The sequence below is a fragment of the Schistocerca piceifrons genome, chromosome 10, assembly GCF_021461385.2.
Source record: "Schistocerca piceifrons isolate TAMUIC-IGC-003096 chromosome 10, iqSchPice1.1, whole genome shotgun sequence".
NCBI lineage: Eukaryota > Metazoa > Arthropoda > Insecta > Orthoptera > Acrididae > Schistocerca > Schistocerca piceifrons.
Window position 1 is genome coordinate 12,651,416 of NC_060147.1, and position 21,893 is coordinate 12,673,308.

Genomic DNA, 21,893 nt, shown 5'->3' on the forward strand with positions numbered 1-21,893 from the left:
GTAGTAATGTGCAAACGGGGCGACGTATCTGTCAACAAAACGACATATCATTGACTTTCGGACCAAAGATGGAAACAGTTCCGAAACGGCTACGTATGTAAACTGTTGGCGTGCCGCCGTGGTTAAAATGGCGCTATCCAAACCCGGAGGCGACGCAAGTGTTGTGCACCACGGGCTATAGATGTCTGGGGTGGTCGATGGCTGTGGATATGTACGTGCGGGCGAACAGACGCGCAACCGTTCAGCAACTGAGCGTCCAGGTGAGCCAAGGGTCTGTCAACAGAGTCTTCTCAACGACTGTACAGTGAGCGTTGCTGAATGTGGGCCTCAATGGTAGGCCCCTGGTTCAGACGCCTATTCTGACTGCTGTTCATAGGCCACAAAGGCTGCAAATTTGCGCTCCAAAAGCGCAACTGGATGTCCACGGCGGGTGACAGGTGGCCTTTTCAGGTAAATTACGTTTAATGCTCCAGCGACGTGAAGAGTCTGAAAGTAAAGACCGTGCAACAATAGTCTATAAACCACAGCCCATAGGAGGGAACGTTTTCGTCTGGGGAACGTTTTTGTAGCAATCGCTGAGTAATCTCGTTATTCTGAAAGGAACAATGTATCAACACAAGTATGCACCTATCGCTGAGAACCATGGCCACCTGTAGGAATGAAGTTTGTCTTTCCTTGGTGGCGTCTACCAGCAGGACAACGCAACGTGTCGCAACAGTTCGCGATATGCGTGCGTGGTTCGAACACCACAACTCTAAGGGAACGGCCCATCCAGACAATGTTAAATTAGTGACTTGGCTTGCCTGTATTTCACGAACCACTGTAGCCATTCACATGAAACTTTTACAATACATTAATGTGTATGTTCTGAGTTTAGTGAACTACAATAATTGCATTTCAGCCACTGCTTTCGGAAATACAATTTTTTAATTACACTGTTAAAATTGTACTTTTTTGTACGTTATCCTAAATAATTTTAATTACACAAAACATTATGTTGTTCTTTTAGTTCAGTGGACTCAGGATATGTATGTTATTACTCACTGAAAATTTCAATACTCTACTCGAAGTGGTTTCTGAGATTTAGGGAAAAATGCAACGGAAAATGTAAATTTTCAGGTAACAGGTTCTAAAGTTTCCCTTAATATATGCTTAATTTTTTATTTTTAGTCACTCAGAAGCTCACTGCACCTTACTGTATATCATCCTCTTGATCGTTTTCCAAGTTTTTCCTTCTTTTCTTCTTTCTGGACTCCTTAGTGGCCAACTGTGCTGCATACTCTGCTTTATCAATGCAAATCTTGTCCATCCTTTCAAGTTCAAAAATGGTTCAAATGGCGCTGAGCACTATGGGACTTAACATCTGAGGTCATCAGACTCCTAGAACTTAGAACTACTTAAACCTAGCTAACCTGAGGACATCACACACACCTATGCCCGAGGCAGGATTCGGACCTGCAACCACAGCAGTCGCGCGGCTCCAAACTGAAGCGCCTAGAACCGCTCGGCCACAGCGGACGGCTCCGTTCAAGTTCTCTGATGCAGTTTGCTCCATGAGTAATTCCCATATGCTTAGCACTTTCACCTTACCAATGTTGCCATCATTAAAAGCAATAACAGCATCACTGCCCCCCCCCCCCCCACATTAGTGTCTTCGTTCCAACAAAACATTTTCTTGGTAAGCGAATCCGTATAAGATTACGGAACGACTGACTGGGATTTTGAGTCTGACCATGAAGACACTTCTTCAGTAATTCAGGTTTTGCCAGGTCTCTGTAAATAGGTGTATGATATCCGCGACTGCTGATGCGATGGAATGTTTATGGCTGTATGAACTGTTTGAGTACTGGACATTGCGGTAATTGCACCATGAATCAGGCCCAGGAGGGCAAAGGTGGTGTACTGGTTTTTCATCAGTTGACAGTCTGAGGAAGAAGGTACCCCATACTGCCTGCTTCATTTTCAACAAATCCTCAGTATTAATTCTAATGGTCATCCCATAATACTGCTGTAGTTCATCAATCATTTCGTCTGTCAGCCTGCCTCTTATGGTTTTACTATCAGAAAGTTTCTTGTCTCTCAAACACTGTTTCAACTTCCTCAACCTGATGCCCATCCTCTTCTGGGCATGACCAACACATCCCATAATCTTATCATAAGGGTGAGTGCCTACTACACTGTTATATGCTTTTGAGTCTGCATCACCTTAGTTTAACACACTCCCCTTTCGTTCACAGATCGGCAAAAAAATTCAACAGCTGCAGAGACCTCCATACCACCACTTGTTTCTTCATCTTTTCTATCACGGATATGCCCTTCTTCATTCCCTGATTTACACTTATAACAATGTTTGGTTAAAATCGGAAATCCATTACATTTCCAGTATCCACACTGGTCACCATAGCAACAGAATTCTTAGAACTGTAGCCACACTTGTGCCATCAAAAGCTACTGCTATGTCAGTCATACCATCATTTATTTCAACGGCTTCGTTTGCACCACCCTTCATAGACACACATGCAAAAGATTCCACAAGAGCTCCAATAAATCCTGCATATTTGTCGATTTTACAAGGTGAGCATGGCACATTCATAACGACATACATTGTTTCTGTTGCAGTGTGTCCTTAGCCAGTAGCCCTCAATCCATAAAACCAACTAACATTTACTTCAAAATAATTATCTTTACAGCTACCAGAATTCCAAAATGAATGAGCCTATTTACAACTGGCACAATTAATGATAAGTTTCCTGGCTAGTCCATTTGATACCTCACTGTCTTCATGCAAACTAACTGGCTCTCCACATATTTCACAACATAAACATTCACCTAACACCCTTGCTAGGATGTGTAAATCTATCAGAATATAGCCTAACCTACCATTACATCACATTCGTTTTGAGAAAACTGTGTATCACAACGTTTTTTTTTTTTAATCTCCGAAGCACTAATGGGTGTTTCTCTAGGTACTGACGAGTTTGCCTGTATTTCATTGCCTGTAACTTCACACGCCACATGTTCAACACAATCTTTCCCGTTATCCGAAAATCTAGTACCATGCAACTCATGTTTCTTAAAAACTCTTCGTTTTGGCGTCATACTTTACTTTTTGAGAGATTTACCAATCTATTCGTCACTTTTCATCGGAAAAACGTTAGCACCTCGACATACAACGCGCGTTTTTACTATGAAACGATACGATACTGTTTTTGACAGTGCCACCAATACAAGCACGTAATTTAACCATTATAACACAGCAATCCACAGCCTTCTATATAAAAAAAATACCGATTTTATTAGATCTTGAAGTAATGCACGTAAAAATTTTTACATTTTCATCCGGTGTTCTCACGTGACTTCATAAGTGATGTGTTGTTGTTGTGGTCTTCAGTCCAGAGACTGGTTTGATGCAGCTCTCCATGCTACTCTGTCCTGTGCATGCTTCTTCATCTCCCAGTACCTACTGCAACCTACATCCTTCTGAATCTGTTTAGTGTATTCATCTCTTAGTGTCCCTCTACGATTTTTACCTTTCACGCTGCCCTCCAATACTAAATTGGTCATCCCTTGATGCCTCAGAATATGCCCTACCAACCGATCCCTTCTTCTGGTCAAGTTGTGCCACAAATTTCTCTTCTCTCCGATTCTATTCAGTACCTCCTCATTAGTTATGTGGTCTACCCATCCAATCTTCAGCATTGTTCTGTAGCAACACATTTCGAAAGCTTCTATTCTCTTCTTGTCTAAACTATTTATCGTCCACGTTTCACTTCCATACATGGCTACACTCCACACAAATACATTCAGAAACGACTTCCTGACATTTAAATCTATACTCGATGTTAACAAATTTCTCTTCTTCCGAAACGCTTTCCTTGCCATTGCCAGTCTACATTTTATATCCTCTCTACTTTGACCATCATCAGTTATTTTCCTCCCCAAATAGCAAAACTCATTAACTACTTTAAGCGTCTCACTTCCTAATCTAATTCTCGCAGTATCACCCGATGTAATTCGACTACATTCCATTATCCTTGTTTTGCTTTTGTAGATGTTCATCTTATATCCTCCTTTCAAGACACTGTCCACTCCGTTCAACTGCTCTTCCAAGTCCTTTACTGTCTCTGACAGAATTACAATGTCATCGGCGAACCTCAAAGTTTTTATTTCTTCTCCATGGATTTTAATACCTACTCCGAATTTTTCTTTTGTTTCCTTTACTGCTTGCTGAATATACAGATTGAATAACATCGGGGAGAGACTACAACCCTGCCTCACTCCCTTCCCAACCACTGCTTCCCTTTCATGTCCCTCGACTCTTATAACTGCCATCTGGTTTCTGTACAAATTGTAAATAGCCTTTTACCCCTGCCACCTTCAGAATTTGAAAGTGAGTATTCCAGTCAACATTGTCGAAAGCTTTCTCTAAGTCTACAAAAGCTAGAAACGCAGGTTTGCCTTTCCTTAATCTATTTTCTAAGATAAGTCGTAGGGTCAGTATTCCCTCACCTATCCCAATATTTCTACGGAATCCAAACTGATCTTCCCCGAGGTCGGCTTCTACCAGTTTTTCCATTCGTCTGTAAAGAATTCGTGTTAGTATTTTGCAGCTGTGACTTACTAAACTGATAGTTCGGTAATTTTCACATCTGTCAACACCTGCTTTCTTTGGGATTGGAATTATTACATTCTTCTTGACGTCTGGGGGTATTTCACCTGTCTCGTACATCTTGCTCACTTGATGGTAGAGATTTGTTTGGCCTGACTCTCCCAAGGCTGTCAGTAGTTCTAAATTCGAAAAATTGCAAATTTTATGAGATAAAAATCCGAAAATGTGAAACTTTTTTTTCAGTTCTAACACTGCTTAAATCATATCGAGAATTTGAGAGACCATCTTTATCGTGCTTTTCGCGTCACGGATCCCTACGAGAAACCCAGCGGAGCTGGGCACGTCACAGGGAGTCGGCATGGCTCCTCAACCATGTCGGTGCCTTCCACAACCTCACTGACCCTCCTATTCCTCTCGCAGTGTCCGCACTGCAAAAGGTGGCGTTCCAGGCTTTCGACAAGAGGTCACAGTAATGTGACTGGACTCTCGAGAACTGATGTTGGCCGAGCGGTTCTAGGCGCGTCAGTCCGGAACCGCGCGACCGCTACGGTCGCAGGTTCGAATCCTGCCTCGCGCATGGATGTGAGTGATGTCCTTAAGTTAGTAAGGTTTAAGTAGTTCTAAGTTCTAGGGGGACTGATGACCTCAGATGTTGAGTCCCATAGTGCTCAGAGCCATTTGAACTGATGTTGATGAAATGCGGCAGCAGCAATTCGAACAGGTGAGCGTCAGAACAAGAATGGCAGAAGCACGTTCAGACACGGCAGACCTCGTCGTTTCAAACTGAGAGGGACTTACCGACCTCCATAGGCTGCGGAAAATGCCGCAGTTGGCATGCAAAGAGGTTGCTCAAAGAGCTATTTCCATCAGTAGAAGCTCAGAATTGTAGAGACAGGAAAGTATTAGAAACGTAACTTTCACTCTCTGGTAAACGCAAAATACACTGAGTAAAAATGAAACTACCAATCGAAATACGACTTTCAGCTGTAATCCTCCCATCACGTTATCGTAGCATTTCAAACTAAATGTGGCAGGTCAGTGATAAAGTGGTACAAACGAAAAAAACTAAAACATAAAAAAAACATTAATTACGTACTTTAGTTTTTCGAGATGATTAAAAGTTAATATCACTTTATTACATTACGGCCTGGTCTCGGCCTTCTCATACCTGTTGGAAGCCAGCAAGATAAAGTATTCCGTTTACTATCGTTTCGCCTGGCCATGCACCCGCACTTCACATCCTTGCCATTTCGGTCGTAATCAATTCTTGCGCTGCAGTCCGTTCTCTGGCCCATCTGTTTGCTGTCACCTCTAGTCCACTGTGCAGTCAGTCCTGAACCTTCTTTAAGTATATTTTGCGGGACCACCATTTCTTAATAACACTGTTTTATTTCTGAAGAAACTATTAATATTGTGCCAGTTTAAACCTGTGCTACCGCTTACATTAATTTGCAAATATTTACAAATTTTATCGTTTCAGATCACCGCTCACAACTGCAATTTATTATTATTAATTAATTCACATCATCTGCCTGTGCTTAATTCATTAGACTATAAGAACACAATTTACTATGGATTACTAAGCTATGTAGCTTCTTCATTCGAGGCTGGTTTGCAGCAGAGCGTCATTCCTCTCTTCTGTCTGCCTTCCTCTTCAATTCCTCGTATGTGTTACATCAAACGTCACTCATGATCTGTATCGTGTACGATATCCTTGGTCGCCGCCGCCGATTCCTTCCCTCAATAGCTCCTTCTACTATTGTTCCAATGATGTTGTTGTGTCGTAGGGTGTGCCCTACAAGTTTGTCTCTTCTTGTTTGGATGTGCCTCCACAGAGATCTGGTTTCCTGTACTCTTCTAAGCACCTCTCATTTGTTACTTTGTCTCTCCAGCTGATCTTCATCATCCTTCTATAGCAACACATCTCCAGGGCCTCTAGCCATCTTCTCTCTTCCAATACGTATATTGGCCACACTCCAAACGAAACCTTTCATGATACGTTTCCTTATTTTCGGACTTATGTTGATGCTGGTGAGTAAGTTCCTTGTCCGATTAAATGCAATTTTGGCCTTTTGTATTCTGCTCTAAATTTCTTTCCGGCTTCTACCATCTCTTGTGATTTTGCTTCCCAGGTACGTAAATTCCTCTATCACTTCCAGCTCGTCTCTTTCAATTCTCATTCTCAGAGGTTCATATTCTGCTCCTGTACTGCATACCATCACTTTAGTTTTTGTCTTGTTTATTCTCATTCCATACTGATTGCATAGAATTTTTTTGCATTGTTCTGAGGACTTCCTCTAGATCTTCTTATGTCTCCGTGACTATAGCAATATCATCTGCATAACGTAGCATGATCCCCACCTCAGTAGTTTCTCGAACTTGGTCCATAACTTCCTGGATGCAAGCATTGAATATAAGAGGAGAGAGAGCACATCCTTGGCTTACCCCTTTTCTAATACACTCCTGGAAATTGAAATAAGAACACCTTGAATTCATTGTCCCAGGAAGGGGAAACTTTACTGACACATTCCTGGGGTCAGATACATCACATGATCACACTGACAGAACCACAGGCACATAGACACAGGCAACAGAGCATGCACAATGTCGGCACTAGTACAGTGTATATCCACCTTTCGCAGCAATGCAGGCTGCTATTCTCCCATGGAGACGATCGTAGAGATGCTGGATGTAGTCCTGTGGAACGGCTTGCCATGCCATTTCCACCTGGCGCCTCAGTTGGACCAGCGTTCGTGCTGGACGTACAGACCGCGTGAGACGACGCTTCATCCAGTCCCAAACATGCTCAATGGGGGACAGATCCGGAGATCTTGCTGGCCAGGGTAGTTGACTTACACCTTCTAGAGCACGTTGGGTGGCACGGGATACATGCGGACGTGCATTGTCCTGTTGGAACAGCAAGTTCCCTTGCCGGTCTAGGAATGGTAGAACGATGGGTTCGATGACGGTTTGGATGTACCGTGCACTATTCAGTGTCCCCTCGACGATCACCAGTGGTGTACGGCCAGTGTAGGAGATCGCTCCCCACACCATGATGCCGGGTGTTGGCCCTGTGTGCCTCGGTCGTATGCAGTCCTGATTGTGGCGCTCACCTGCACGGCGCCAAACACGCATACGACCATCATTGGCACCAAGGCAGAAGCGACTCTCATCGCTGAAGATGACACGTCTCCATTCGTCCCTCCATTTACGACTGTCGCGACACCACTGGAGGCGGGCTGCACGATGTTGGGGCGTGAGCGGAAGACGGCCTAACGGTGTGCGGGACCGTAGCCCAGCTTCATGGAGACGGTTGCGAATGGTCCTCGCCGATACCCCAGGAGCAACAGTGTCCCTAATTTTCTGGAAAGTGGCGGTGCGGTACCCTACGGCACTGCGTAGGATCCTACGGTCTTGGCGTGCATCCGTGCGTCGCTGCGGTCCGGTCCCAGGTCGACGGGCACGTGCACCTTCCGCCGACCACTGGCGACAATATCGATGTACTGTGGAGACCTCACGCCCCGCGCGTTGAGCAATTCGGCGGTACGTCCACCCGGCCTCCCGCATGCCCACTATACGCCCTCGCTCAAAGTACGTCAACTGCACATACGGTTCACGTCCACGCTGTCGCGGCATGCTACCAGTGTTAAAGACTGCGATGGAGCTCCGTATGCCACGGCAAACTGGCTGACACTGACGGCGGCGGTGCACAAATGCTGCGCAGCTAGCGCCATTCGACGGCCAACACCGCGGTTCCTGGTGTGTCCGCTGTGCCGTGCGTGTGATCATTGCTTGTACAGCCCTCTCGCAGTGTCCGGAGCAAGTATGGTGGGTCTGACACACCGGTGTCAATGTGTTCTTTTTTCCATTTCCAGGAGTGTATTTGCTTCAGTTTCTAATCACTGACACTTCATTCTTATAGAAGCTGAGTATCACACGGATGTCTTTATACTTTATTCCACTGTTCCTCAGCACTCTGGACATCTCTTGCCAGATAACGTTATCAGATGCCTTTTCCATGTCTACAGAGGCAATGCCCGCATCTCGTGGTCGTGCGGTAGCGTTCTCGCTTCCCACGCCCGGGTTCCCGGGTTCGATTCCCGGCGGGGTCAGGGATTTTCTCTGCCTCGTGATGGCTGGGTGTTGTGTGATGTCCTTAGGTTAGTTAGGTTTAAGTAGTTCTAAGTTATTGGGGACTGATGACCTAAGATTTTAAGTCTCATAGTGCTCAGAGCCATTTGAACCATTTGAACAGAGGCAATATAAGTTAGTTTATTTTCCTGTAATTGCTTTTCGATAACGAGTCTCAGTGCCATAATCGCCTCTCTTGTTCCCAATCCGCTTCTGAAACCAAACTGATCTTCACTCAGCATATCCTCAACGGTCTCTTCAATTCTCTTCAGAACTATTTTTATGAGACTTTTCGATACATGTGATATTAGGCTCAGAGTTCAGTACTGTTCACACTTTGTAGCTGCTACCTTCTTTGGTATAGGAACAATGATACAGTTCTGGAACTCTGTCGGTATCTCTCTTGTGTTATAGCTGGACCTAATAAGTTTAAGCAGCATCATTTTCATACTGCCACCAGCATTATTTATTAGTTCTGCAGGGATGTCATCAATACCCGTTGCTTTGTTGTCCCGTAGTTCTTTTAGAGCTCTCTCAAATTCTTCTCCCAGAATGTCATCTCCCTTGTCATCTTCGTCTACTTGCTCTTCTCTTCTATTACTTCCTCCGAAAGAGGTGTTCCGGCAGACAACTCCTCTATGTATTCTTTCCATCTTTTCACCGTGTCTTCACCAAACAGCATTTCCCCCTCTTTATTTTCTATTGTGCCTGAGAGTGTTGTTTTAAGTTTGTTAAAGAACTGATTTGCTGTTCTGTAGGCTAAATCAGTTCTTCCGTTTTGCATATTTTCTTCCACTTCCCTGCACATTTCCTCAAGAAAATTTTCTTTTGCTTTCCTAGCTTCTCTATTAACTAAATTCCTTAGACTTCTGTATTCAGCTTTTCCTTGTTCATCAGTTGCTATTGGGCATAAAGCAGACTGTCCGACATTAGCGAGTCACATTTGCAATTAGAGTGGTACATTCTTAGTACTAAGACGCTGTACTGAGTGAGTAGAGAGAGCAAGAAACCTATTAAGTCACACTTCTACTTGACTGAAATGCAAAATCCGGAAAAAAATCGCGGGTGACGAAGCTTGGTGCTTATGAGTCTACTACAAAACGACAAAGTGCAGCATGGGTATGTGATGGTTCGCCAAGATCAAAGAAAGTGCGATACGACAAGCGAGTTGAACATAACAAAGAAGGACTCTTCTGACAGTTTCACACGGTTGTGTGAAAGCCTGTGCTTTCTACTGAAGTGGGTAGGGGAGGGGGGACACACTATGTAGGAGCACCTGATGCACTGAAGCCGCCATCTTAATTTGCCCTTTATTTTATTAATCCAGTCTCGAAACTCTTTGAAGTGACGGTGTATTCACGACTTGTCCCTTGTCACGTGACGTTATGTTCCGCCTGTAATTGGACAAGAGGCGTCCCAGACTTTGAAACTGATCCTGTATGTTGCAGGTGCTGCAGACAGCCATGCGGGCCCAGGGTGTCGCAGTGAGGCTGCAGCTGCTGCTGCTGGCGCTCCTGACGCAGTTGGCGGTGCGCATCCTGTCCGACAACAGCTGCGCCGGTAAGTACGCCACTCCCCATTCTCTCTCCCGCCAGTATCAACTCAAGACTTGCCCAGGGGGTACCACCGCCGTGTTTACGCTGGAGAAATATCGAGGGCACGGAGGGAGATAGTAACACCGCCCAGTTCACGGGCATACAAGGCGAGTCAAAAGTCCTTGGACACCTTCTTAAGTTGGAAGATTAAAGAGAAAATTGAAATGTGATGATGGGAACATAGGTCTGATGTGGGGCCGCAACTTTTCGAGTGAATGTCATTCATGGCCGCCATCTTGAAATCCGCCATTTTGGATTCAAGTCATTATTTTTACATGGGAGGGAGTGTATGACACATCAAATAACACTCATTTGCGCACTGGAATTTAGTGGTGTAATTTGTGTTTGTCTATCTTGTACAGTTTAGAGGTTATTAATGTTCAAAGTTGGGAAATTACCTTCATACCGACTGGTGTAACACATGTTCTACGTGTTGTCCATCCTGTGCAATGCACAACTGTAGTCACCGCAACCACATTAATAACTTGTAAACCGTACAAGATAGACAAGCCGGCCTGGGTGGCCGAGCGGTTCTAGGCGCTAGTCTGGAACCGCGCGACCGCTACGGTCGCAGGTTCGAATCCTGCCTCGGGCATGGATGTGTGTGATGTCCGTAGGTTACTTAGGTTTAAGTAGTTCTAAGTTCTAGGGGACTGATGACCTCAGAAGTTAAGTCCCATAGTGCTCAGAGAAGATAGACAAAAACAAATTGCACAACTAAATTCCAGAGCTCAAGCGAGTGTTACTTGATGTGTCATACACCCCCCCCTCCCCATTTGAAAAAAATGACTTGAATCCAAAATGGCGGATTTGAGGATAGCGGCCATGAATGTCATTCACTCCAAAAGTTGCGGCCCCATGTCAAACCTATGTTCCCATGATCACATTTCAATTTTCCCTTTAATCTTCCAACTTATGAAGGTGTCCAAGGACTTTTGACTCGCCCTGTACTTACATTCTAACGACTTTGGCAGAACCTGAGGTGATTTGTGCTAAATGACTCGCAAAAATAGCATTTTACATCAGTTTTCGGATTAAAAGCCTGTAATCCAGCAATTGAGGCTCATTATACAGCATGGTTCGAAATTCATGTTATCCACTTCTAGAGATAAAGTTTTACGTAGTGTAACTGGGTAACCTCTTTTGATGCTAGTCAGTTGTTAGGATGAGCATTACTGCAAAGGGCATTTGATTCTAAATCATCATGTCAGGGTAAAAAACACTAAATAAATTACTTTTTCCCTCTTAACAACATGTGGGCAGGGTGGGTTCTTCCTTGGCTCGGGTATGAGGTAGAATGAAACAGCATTTTTACATAAGATAACTTTTATTGAAAGATTTGTACAACGGTTTCCTTACTGGATTGTTCTGGTTGGGAGAGCGGCAGGTGTGTCGTTTGCGAAGCCTTCTGCTGCGGCAGCGGCGGCGTCTGATTACGCGTGGCGGTGTGTATCTCGTGTCGCTGTTTCGCCCAGTTGACTGGAGATGCGACTCGTGAGGTGGCCCGTCTAATTATTGAGAACGAAGTCGTGAATCGGGTGGTGATACCTTGGATGTGGTGTCCCAATGTTTCTCTTCTCTATGCGTCCGCGTGTGTCAGTGTTGTGCGTCGGCCAGCGGAGCGGCGCGGCAGGGGAAGGCCAGTGTCCCGGACTCAAACAGCGGACTCCAGCTTGCCAATCTCCGGCTGTCAGATCTTCATCCCAGCTCACAGGTGACTGCTGATGTGAGGCCGTCTCCTTCCCGTCCTCACGAGTCACCAGGGTACATAAAAATCAGCCTTCAAATACCTTCTAACTTCCGTCTTCTGGCGGCGAGGCTGCTGCTTGCTATTCCAATACAGCGGCGGACTCGATGCGTCTGTGTACGATGTAGTCTCTTCTTACATAACGGTCTTCAGCACCGAAACTGACTGAAAACCACTATCAGGCCCACTGCGTCTAGCGTATTTATTCAGTTCGCTGGACGTGAACGACTTCACGGTCATTGCCTCTTCTGGCACGTTGGAAAGTTTCGCGAAGAATCTTCTTAACGTCGGTCATTGGCTCTTGGAATGTAGTTGAGGGCCTTTGGTCGCATGTGACAATTGAGAAACACGTGAGCCGGTCGGGCGATGCCCTGACGGCTGAATCGACAGCGTCCGCTTATGTGGGGAGGGCGACGGCTTCTCCTGAACGTCGTGACTCCATGGTCATTGGCTCTTCTGTCACTGCTGCTCTGCCCGCTGTTTGCCAGTGTGTGATTCTTCTAAACTAAACTAAGTTTTCCATTTAATTTCTAATTTCTACTTCACATTGATTTCACTAATTTATTTACCTATCTTCAGTACCACTCAACAGTTGGAAGCCATGTCCGGAAACGTCATCCAACGAGACTACGGAGCGTCAATGTTACCGACGCCGGAGCCTGCAGACGTATACACAGGGGGATTCCGTGATACAAACTTTCAAGGGTGATGGACAACGATAAATGCATGAATTCGCGGTAAGAAACCCTGTACCAGAAAAAAAGAGTCGAAACTTATAAGCGAAAACCATTCTGATACCTCTTGACAGTGGTTCTGTTGTTTTTTAAGATCGTAGAGTAGGCAAATTTCAGAGTTGGTGGTATGGACAAAAACTAGAAAAAAAGTCTAGTAAGGAATGGCTCTAACATGCATATCTTAAGAGCGAAGAGCGCTTGTTAAATAGAGGAGATACGTTTCATACTAGCGAGGACGAGTAAGTGTTCCAAAAGCCCGCCCGGCTGGTTAGCCGCGCGGTCTAACGCACTGCTTTCCGGGTGGGAAGGCGTGCCGGTCCCAGGCACGAATCCTCCCGGCGGATTAGTGTCGAGGTCCGGTGTGCCGGCCAGCCTGTGGATGGTTTTTAAGGTGGTTTTCCATCTGCCTCAGGGAATGCGGGCTGGTTATCTTTATTCCGCCTCAGTTACACTATGTCGGCGACTGCTGTGCAAACACTGTCTCCACCTATGCGTACACCATAATTACTCTACCACGCAAACATTTGGGGTTACACTCGTCTGGTATGAGACGTTCCGTGGGGAGTCCACCGGGGGCCGAACCGCACAATAAGCCTGTGCGAGCCGGCTGTGGGGTCAGTGGACTGCTGGAGCCTGTTGTGGGGTTGTAAACCACTGAGCGTTACGGCAAGGACGAATTTTCTCCGTCGTTTCTAGGTCCCCAGTTCCATACAATACAATACAAGTGTTCCACAGCTCCTCAGGTATGCATTAAGCCCGTGCTCTCTGGACATTTTTTCTTTATCGTGGTGCATACTACCACCTCATAAAGTTACCTACCCTACAATCTTAGCAAGAACATGTATTCCACTGTCAGCGGTATCAGAATGATTTACGCTTATAACTTTCGACTCGTTCCTTTCTGGTACAGGGACGCTTACCTCAAATTGATACATTTATCGTTTTCCATCACGTTACAAAGTTTGTAACATCATCAACGAATCACCCTGTATATATACATGAATTTACAGGCGCCGGCCCCTATAACTTTGACGCTGTGTAGCGCCGTAGGATGACGTTTCCGGGCGTCGGTTCCTATGTATAATTTCATCTACGAAATCTCTTCTACAACCTCTAGAACTGTGTGACATGATTCGTAGAACATCCTGTGTAATTGTATAAAATTTTATTATACAATTGAAAATTTAATAAATGGATACCATTTTAAAAATTCAGAACTACGGGAATCATTAAGATGTTCAACTACACTTATTAACATCGTTATGAGCAATTACGTTATTAAAAAAAAAAAAAAAAAAAAAAAAAGAGTTGTGTCCTGCCCACTCGTCTAATATGGGGTGCCTAGGAAACCTGCTTTCTCGGATCGTTAAACAATTCAAGCAAATCGTATTAATGGATATATATTACAGTAAAATAAATGACAATACTTTGACAGTTTACAACGGTGTCGGAAGTAAATGACGACATACAAATAAGAAGTCTCTTCAGTACATACAATTCCAATACAGTGAAACAACACATTTCATAAATCGCTGCTGTCGAACTCGTTGCCTCCCTAGACTTCAACTGGCCCGCTATCAGCTGATCTGCCTCACGTAAGAAACAGGATTGAAGCAGTTCTTGCAGAACTCTCTCTCCAGACCCACTGTTTCACGGTTTCAAAACAAAGATGATTTTAGGGTTCCATACCGCAATCGGTAAAAACGGAAGCTTTGTATGATCACTTTGTGTCTGTCTGTCGGACTGCTAATAATTCTTTTTCTCAGGAACGTAACATGTATGAAGTTGAAACTTACGTCACATACTAAGACCTATGGACCCCTGACAATGTAGAAACAAGCTTCTACCTCAATACAATCAAAAAATACGATCACGAGTCATATATTTTGATACTCGCAAACTTACTCATCTAAATCCCTTGGCCTAGAATCATGAAATATGGAAAGAAGTAAGGTTTAGTACACATAAGGGGAAAGATCGGAAAATTGTTAATTTTTAATTATATGACACCATACAATGTTTTTGTAATTTATTATCCGACTGACCGTCTGTCCATCCGTCTGTTAAAACTCCTCCCGAACAGGCCATGAGGGCCTAAGGGGTGCTGACCGGCCGCCGTGTCATCCTCAGCCCACAGACGTCACTGGATGCGGATATGGAGGGGCATGTGGCCAGCACACCGCTCTCCCGGCCGTATGTCAGTTTACGAGACCGGAGCCGCTACTTCTCAATCAAGTAGCAGCCCAGTTTGCCTCACAAGGGCTGAGTGCACCCCACTTGAAAACAGCGCTCGGCAGACCGGATGGTCACCCATCCAAGTGCTAGCCCAGCCGGAAGGCGCTTAACTTGGGCTATCTGATGGGAACCGGTGTTACCACTCCGGTAAATCCCTTGCCATCCGTCCCTTAAGGTCGCTTTTTCCTCAGCAGCGGGTAGACGTACCAAGTTGAAACTTACGTCGCATACTATGGTCTACGGTTCCTTTGCGGTGTAAAAATTAAAGCTTCTAATCACTACAATCAAAAGATACGGCCGTTTGTCAAATATTTTTGATATCTTGTAGGTATCAGTGTCGATAACAAGAAAAAAAATCTTCGAAATTTCGATGGAATGGATGATGTATCTACGTACGTAACAACAAACTGAGCAACGATCTGCAAACTGCTCTTCAGCGGAATCCTAGATATTCTACAATGTGCAAAGTTAGTGACAGTCTTTCTGAAAATACCAAAACACTGGAAGACAGTGAACCAAAGCTGGCTTGCAGTGACCTCACCGCCTTGAAATACGCTCCTTTGATGTGGAGGTGGTAAGTTCCTATGGGACCAAACTGCTCCGGTCATCGTCCCTAGGCTTACACATTACTTAAACTAACTTGCGGTAAGGACAAAACACACACACACACACACACACACACACACACACACACACACACACACACACACACGCCCGAGGGACGACTCTAACCTCCGAAGGGGGGAGCTGCGCGAACCGTGGCAAGGCGTCTGAAACCACGCGGCAACCCCGCACGCCCTTTGATGTGGAGAGGAGCGTTTTCCGGTACAAAACTATGCTTAGCGACAACCGTAGATCTATGGAAATAGAAAACCTGAAAATGCTCCTTGTGATCCAGTGCAACTCTGCAGAAATTGAAGACAAGACAGGGCGTGTTAACTAATTTCGGATGCAGCACTTTAAATAAGTGGTGTGCAGTAGATAAAAATCGCATTTTCTTCGTGTACTGTATTTTATTTCTCCCAGACGCGTTTTGCCATTTTTACCTTAAGGTTGATTCAATGGGATCTAGAATGATACAGTTTTGTTTTGATGTGCGTTATTTGTGGATATTAAAACAGTCCTCAAGTCTCACTTTTTTTATATAAATAAGTGATTACTTACAGTTCTTCGTATTTTTGCTTGGCGCCTCTGGTCTGGTCACACGTTGGAGCATCGCACTACAGCTCTGTTCACGAAACATTACCATGTTTTTATGTTCCGAACTTTTTTCCTTCCCATTTCTCATCTTGTTTGCCCTTATTGGTTCAAATGGCTCTGTGCACTCTGGGACTTAACTTCTGAGGTCATCAGTCCCCTAGAACTGAGAACTACTTAAACCTAACTAACCTAAGGACATCACACACATCCATGCCCGAGGCAGGATTCGGACCTGCGACCGTAGCGTCGCGCGGTTCCAGACTGAAGCGCCTAGAGCCGCTCGGCCACTCCGGCTGGTTGCCCTTATTGGAGTGATGCGCTATCAGCCACTAATTATAGATATTTGATCGAAAAATGTGATTTCAAAACGTAACCTCTGTCATGTATATTTAAACAAACATGACAAAAATGGGTAGACGTTATTTTTCAGCGTATACTTCGCTAAGTTGGCAACAAGTACGTAAAGAAACCAAACAGTAGTTACGTCTTAAAATCACATTTTTCGATCAAATATCTGAAATTAGTGACAGAAGACTGATAGTGCATCACTACAATAAGGGCAAACGAAATGAAAAATGACAACGAAGAAAGGTCGGAACATAAAAGTATGCTTAGAGTTGCAGTGCGGCCTCCAGCAGGTGACCAGATGAGAGGAAACTCAGATGCCAACCAAAAACGCGAAGAGCTGTAAGTAGTCCCTTACTTACATATAAAACGAGATGTGAACTGTTTGTTAATCTACAAATATCACACATCAAAACAAAACTGTATCATTCTAGATCCCACTGATACAATCTTAAAAGTGAAAAGGGCGAAACGCGTCTGGGAGAAACAAAATACAGTGCAACAAACATTTCCGTGCTTTCTGCGGAGGATGACCATGCAAACAAACACTGTTTTATTGTTTGGCTAGGTGTTATTGTTTTCACGGTACTTAATGTTTTTTCTCCAGTTTTTAGTTGGGAGGAGCACTCCACAGAACTGCAGAAACGCCTTAACAAATAGGCGACATGAAAATGAAAAAGCTTGCATACTTTGCCTACTTTCATTCCATAATGTCATATGGTATAATATTTTGGGGTAGTCAAACAAAAGTTTTCAGAGTCCAAAAGTGTGTAATAGGTATTATTTGTGGAGTAAATTCACGGACGTCCTGTAGAAACCTCTTCAAAGAACTAGGTATACTAATTACTGCCTCTCAGTATATTTACTCCTTAATGAAATTTGTCCTAAATAATATATCTCTTTTTCCAACAAACAGCTCAGTTCATACATACAATACCAGGAACAAAAATGATCTGCACAAAGACTTAAAAGCACTTACTTTAGTTCAAAGAGGGGTCCACTACTTAGGAACACTCATCTTCAATAATTTGCCAGTAAACATAAAAAATTTAGTTACAAATAAAGATCAGTTTAAAAGGAGCCTGAAAGACTTACTAGTGGCCAACTCCTTCTACTCCATTGACGAATTTTTTAATAGAAACAAATGATGTATTCTATATATTCATACTATTAGTATTGTTATTTCAGCTTAAAAATAAAAAATAGCAATGTTCCACATCCACGAGGACAATGTTCCACATCCACGAGGATCTCCTCAGCACGGATCTGTGGAACGAAAAACAAATCTTATCTCCAGACACATGCAGACATTGTTAAAATAAGTGCTAGTAAGTCTTAAAGACCGCGAATAGTAATCATTATATTCACAACTTGGTGAATTTTGTATTACAGTGTGTATATATAAAGTCATATTTTATTTTTAAGGTCATATTCATTTAAGTTTTAGGTCATGAATGCTTGCATATTTCGCTGTTTTTATATCATTAGGACTTGTGACCCAATACTTCAGTCCCTTTAAACACATAATCATCATCAATTCATGTCATTAGAAACCGGGCCCTAATCATGGAGAAGTGGCCTATATGCAATACTTTTGCATCGTCTGCATGTTGTCGCATTACTGTGTGTTGTTCGTTCCAACTGCTGCATGTTACAGCCTTCTTCACTGTTGTGCCGATGTTTCCACAACAAAAGTAAATGGGGCAACAAGCATAGTAAGTGGTAATTATATTATTATGTTAGAGCGAACCTTCGCAGACCAAGACACTCCGAAAGGGTCCTTGAACCACCTGGGGTTCGTCGGTGGAGTTCTGGTACTCCGTATTATAAAAATGCCCTTTCACAAAGGCAAGTGAAATGGCCTATGATGTAAACACTTATTCTAAGAGAAAATAATCCTTAAAATACTGTCCAGTGAAATTGTTACTGAATGAGTATATTAATCGACTACTTTTCAGTACTAGCTACATTTCTAGACTCATCGAAATACTCTGTATCTAAATGAGAATACCGTAATTGGCTGTTTTCGTCGTGTCCACCGAGATTATGTTTGGTGTTAGCTTACGACTTTCGGTGTCCAGTTTGGCACTTATGGATCGCTTGCCGCATAGTCCACTTCTAGTGCACGTTTAGCTTACCTACACGACCAGACGGGTTTTATTTTCTGGTTGTCGCGTGTATGGCTTACAATTAATTATATGTGGGGAATTTTTTTTTATCTAATATTTACGATCGAAGAGTTAGTGCCGCTCTGCTTGAACAAGTTACTGTGTGACGTATGTAAGCTCGTGCAGCTGTGTGTAGTCATTTTTAATTTAGTTTCCTAGCATTTTAATGTCCTTTTCTTTCTCTTTTTTCATCAAGGTTGGGAAAATGTTCTTTTTTGTCATTAATATACCAGAACTTACACCTACTTAATAAAAACATTACAACCCATGAGGCACCGGAGGGATTCGAACCCTCGATCTCCTGTTTACTAGACAGGCGCTTTAACCAACTAAGCCACGGCGCCGCACATGGATCTGTACTTCCTGCATAGCAGACAGTTAAAATCGATACGCTGTCCTGTTTTCATACATTAAAAATTTTCGCCCAACGTGGGGCTCGAACCCACGACCCTGAGATTAAGAGTCTCATGCTCTACCGACTGAGCTAGCCGGGCGGTTGACATATTGCGTGCTTGTAGATCCTGTTACAGTGGTACGCAAGTTATTGTATTTCCAAACGCAACAGCCCGTTACATGCTAAACTACATACAGTTGACTGTGTAAATTAGGGTCGTCACAAGGAACGAAAAGAAACATGACAACGATACATAAACAATTATTAAGGGTACAATATCATAAAACATCAGCATCTCATAAATGTCGCCTGAAAAATGTATGTACAAAAGATATACTGCCGCCGCATTATCACATATTTTGTCCTTAATAACTAACATCACATTCATGTACTGATTATTAAACTCTGCTACTACTCGAAACAGAAGTTACATGCTACATGGAGTACCGGTTCCGTAACACTTTCTGACAACAACCGTTTTAGCTGCCATGATCTATTTATCGACAGAATTAGGCATATATTGTAAAAACTACATCGTGCTCCAACTAATCGAATAGTCTACTGCACCCCGTCATGTTATGCAGGCTCCGTTCATCAACATTTTTAAATCTAATCCAAGATTTCGATTGGAAAGGGGGGGGGGGGCTGAACTAATACAAATCTCTAGAGTGAACTAAGGTGTGTTCTTAATCTACACAACTATACAAAGACAAGTCGTTGTTCAGCTTTGTTACCGGTACCAAAAATCTCCAAGAATTTTTTTATTGATTTACTTCGAAATGCTTACAGGATGCTTCAAGAATCTTTTTATTAGCAAAAATCTCGAAAAGTTCTTGACCGATTAACTCCATATTTTTACACGATACTCAACGTTCAGATCATTCATATTATATAAAATATGTAAAATATATAAAGGGGAAACACTGTTGGCAAAATACTCGGAAAAGTTATCGGCCGGCTTACTGCAAAATTTTACACGATTTAACATTCAGATGGGCATAACCTATATATTCGATTAAATAAGAATGTAAAAGGTTGTCTGTCTGAAATGGGCTGTGAGAAAGATAATCCTATGATTTGCTGTGCTGTGAAAATGGGTAGTGACGTTTTCTTTCTCCCAGTCAGTTTTAACTACAGTAGGAGCGCATTTAAACGATGAAATAATTGTTTTTGTCACTTATATATTCAGTCTCTTTTTACGTAACTTTAAACGAGAATTGTATGCACAACTATATGCTGTTTTGTGTTCATACTAGCAGTCAGTTTCAATAGAAAATAGAAAAGTAGCATTTATGGCTTACTGGCTTGTGATGAGAATACTGCTAAGGAATCTCAATCGTCCGATAGTAGTAGTAGTAGTAGTAGTAGTAGTAGTTGTTGTTGTTGTTTATTCATCCAGAGACAATTTACATTGCATGAATTTCGTCAAAAAAATACATAGTATATATATACACACACATATAGGGTGAACAATACTATACAAAATATAGATGTGCATAGTAGACTACGTAACATCAGACCACATTGAAATAGCATGTACAACTTTGATTATTTACATTGATGTATGAGAAAGACTTTTTACATGGAATACACAGTTGATATTTAGATATAACACATACAATTCTAGCACTTTTGTACATATTATTTATTTAGATCATAGCAACAGTCAGATAAAAATTACTACTGGCACAGAGTACATAAATATAATTGTTTAGTATGGAGCTATTCCAGGTATTCTTTTACACTATAATAGCAGTTGGTCATTAAAAATTTGAATACTGCTTCTTTAAATGAAGACAATTTTTTATTTCTTTTATCTTTACCGGTAGTTTGTTATACAATCTACTTCCTTGTATGTTTGTTTGTTTCTGCACCAAAACCTTGTTAACTCTTTTTATATGAATGTCATTGCACTTCCTTGTGTTGTAAGTATGTAGATCCGAGTTGGATTGGAAATTGTTAATATTTCGTTTTACATTAATTACGCTTTTCTGTATATAGAGGCACGGTAGGGGTAGAATATTCATCTGTTTAAATAATTGCTTTCAAGGAGTTAGCCTTGAACTGTTGGTAATTATTCTAACAGCTCGTTTTTGTAGAGTGGAGATGGTTTTGAGATTTTTCTTACTATGACCCCAGAAGATGAGGCCATGGGTAATAGCAGAATGTATATAAGCAAAGTAAACAGCTCTGCTACATTCCCTACTACATACAAAGCTAATAACGCGTAAAGCAAAGCAAGCAGAGCTTAACTTATGTGAGAGATACAGGATATGGGATTTCCAGTCTAAATTTTCATCTATATGTACATCTAAGAATTTTGTGGTAGCAACTCTCACAATTTCTTTATTTTGTATTCTGAGATCTAGATCAGAGTGTGACTTTGCTTTCCTGTAATGGATATAATTAGTTTTAGAGATATTTATGGTTAATTTGTTCACTTCAAACCAATCTCCGCATTTGTAGATTAAAGCTATGTGAAATATTGTCACTGAAGTCATTATTTACACAGATGCAGCAGCAGAAGTGGTCTCTGTCATATCCCAATACCAATGATCCCACTCAGTTTAATTGACTTCAATACCCAACAACAGTTTCGTCGCAGTAACAATAAACGAGGCTCAAGGTAAGACGAGGGGGGAGGGGAGGAAATGGGTACTGAGAGGTGGCGGAGCAAGATGAGAGGAAGAGATGGGTAAAGGGGGGGGGGGATGATGAACAGACAGGGAGACAGA

The 21,893-nt window shown here is 42.8% G+C and overlaps 1 protein-coding gene and 3 non-coding genes across 4 annotated transcripts in view; 2 read left to right on the plus strand and 2 right to left on the minus strand.

The window, feature by feature from the left end:
• Positions 1-5,306: 5,306 nt before the first annotated feature.
• Positions 5,307-21,893, plus strand: part of LOC124719032 (carbonic anhydrase 2-like) — a 179,579-nt gene continuing 162,992 nt past the window's right edge. The window contains exons 1-2 of the mRNA XM_047244701.1: positions 5,307-5,330; positions 10,189-10,300. Of these exons, the coding sequence (XP_047100657.1) occupies positions 5,307-5,330; positions 10,189-10,300 (136 nt within the window). The remainder of the gene's footprint in view (positions 5,331-10,188; positions 10,301-21,893) is intronic.
• Positions 10,849-10,930, plus strand: Trnas-gga. The gene is given in 2 exon segments: positions 10,849-10,886; positions 10,896-10,930. It is a non-coding gene; the product is annotated as a tRNA-Ser (tRNA).
• On the minus strand, positions 19,035-19,108 carry Trnat-agu. Its single transcript has one exon. It is a non-coding gene; the product is annotated as a tRNA-Thr (tRNA).
• On the minus strand, positions 19,186-19,258 carry Trnak-cuu. The gene has a single exon. It is a non-coding gene; the product is annotated as a tRNA-Lys (tRNA).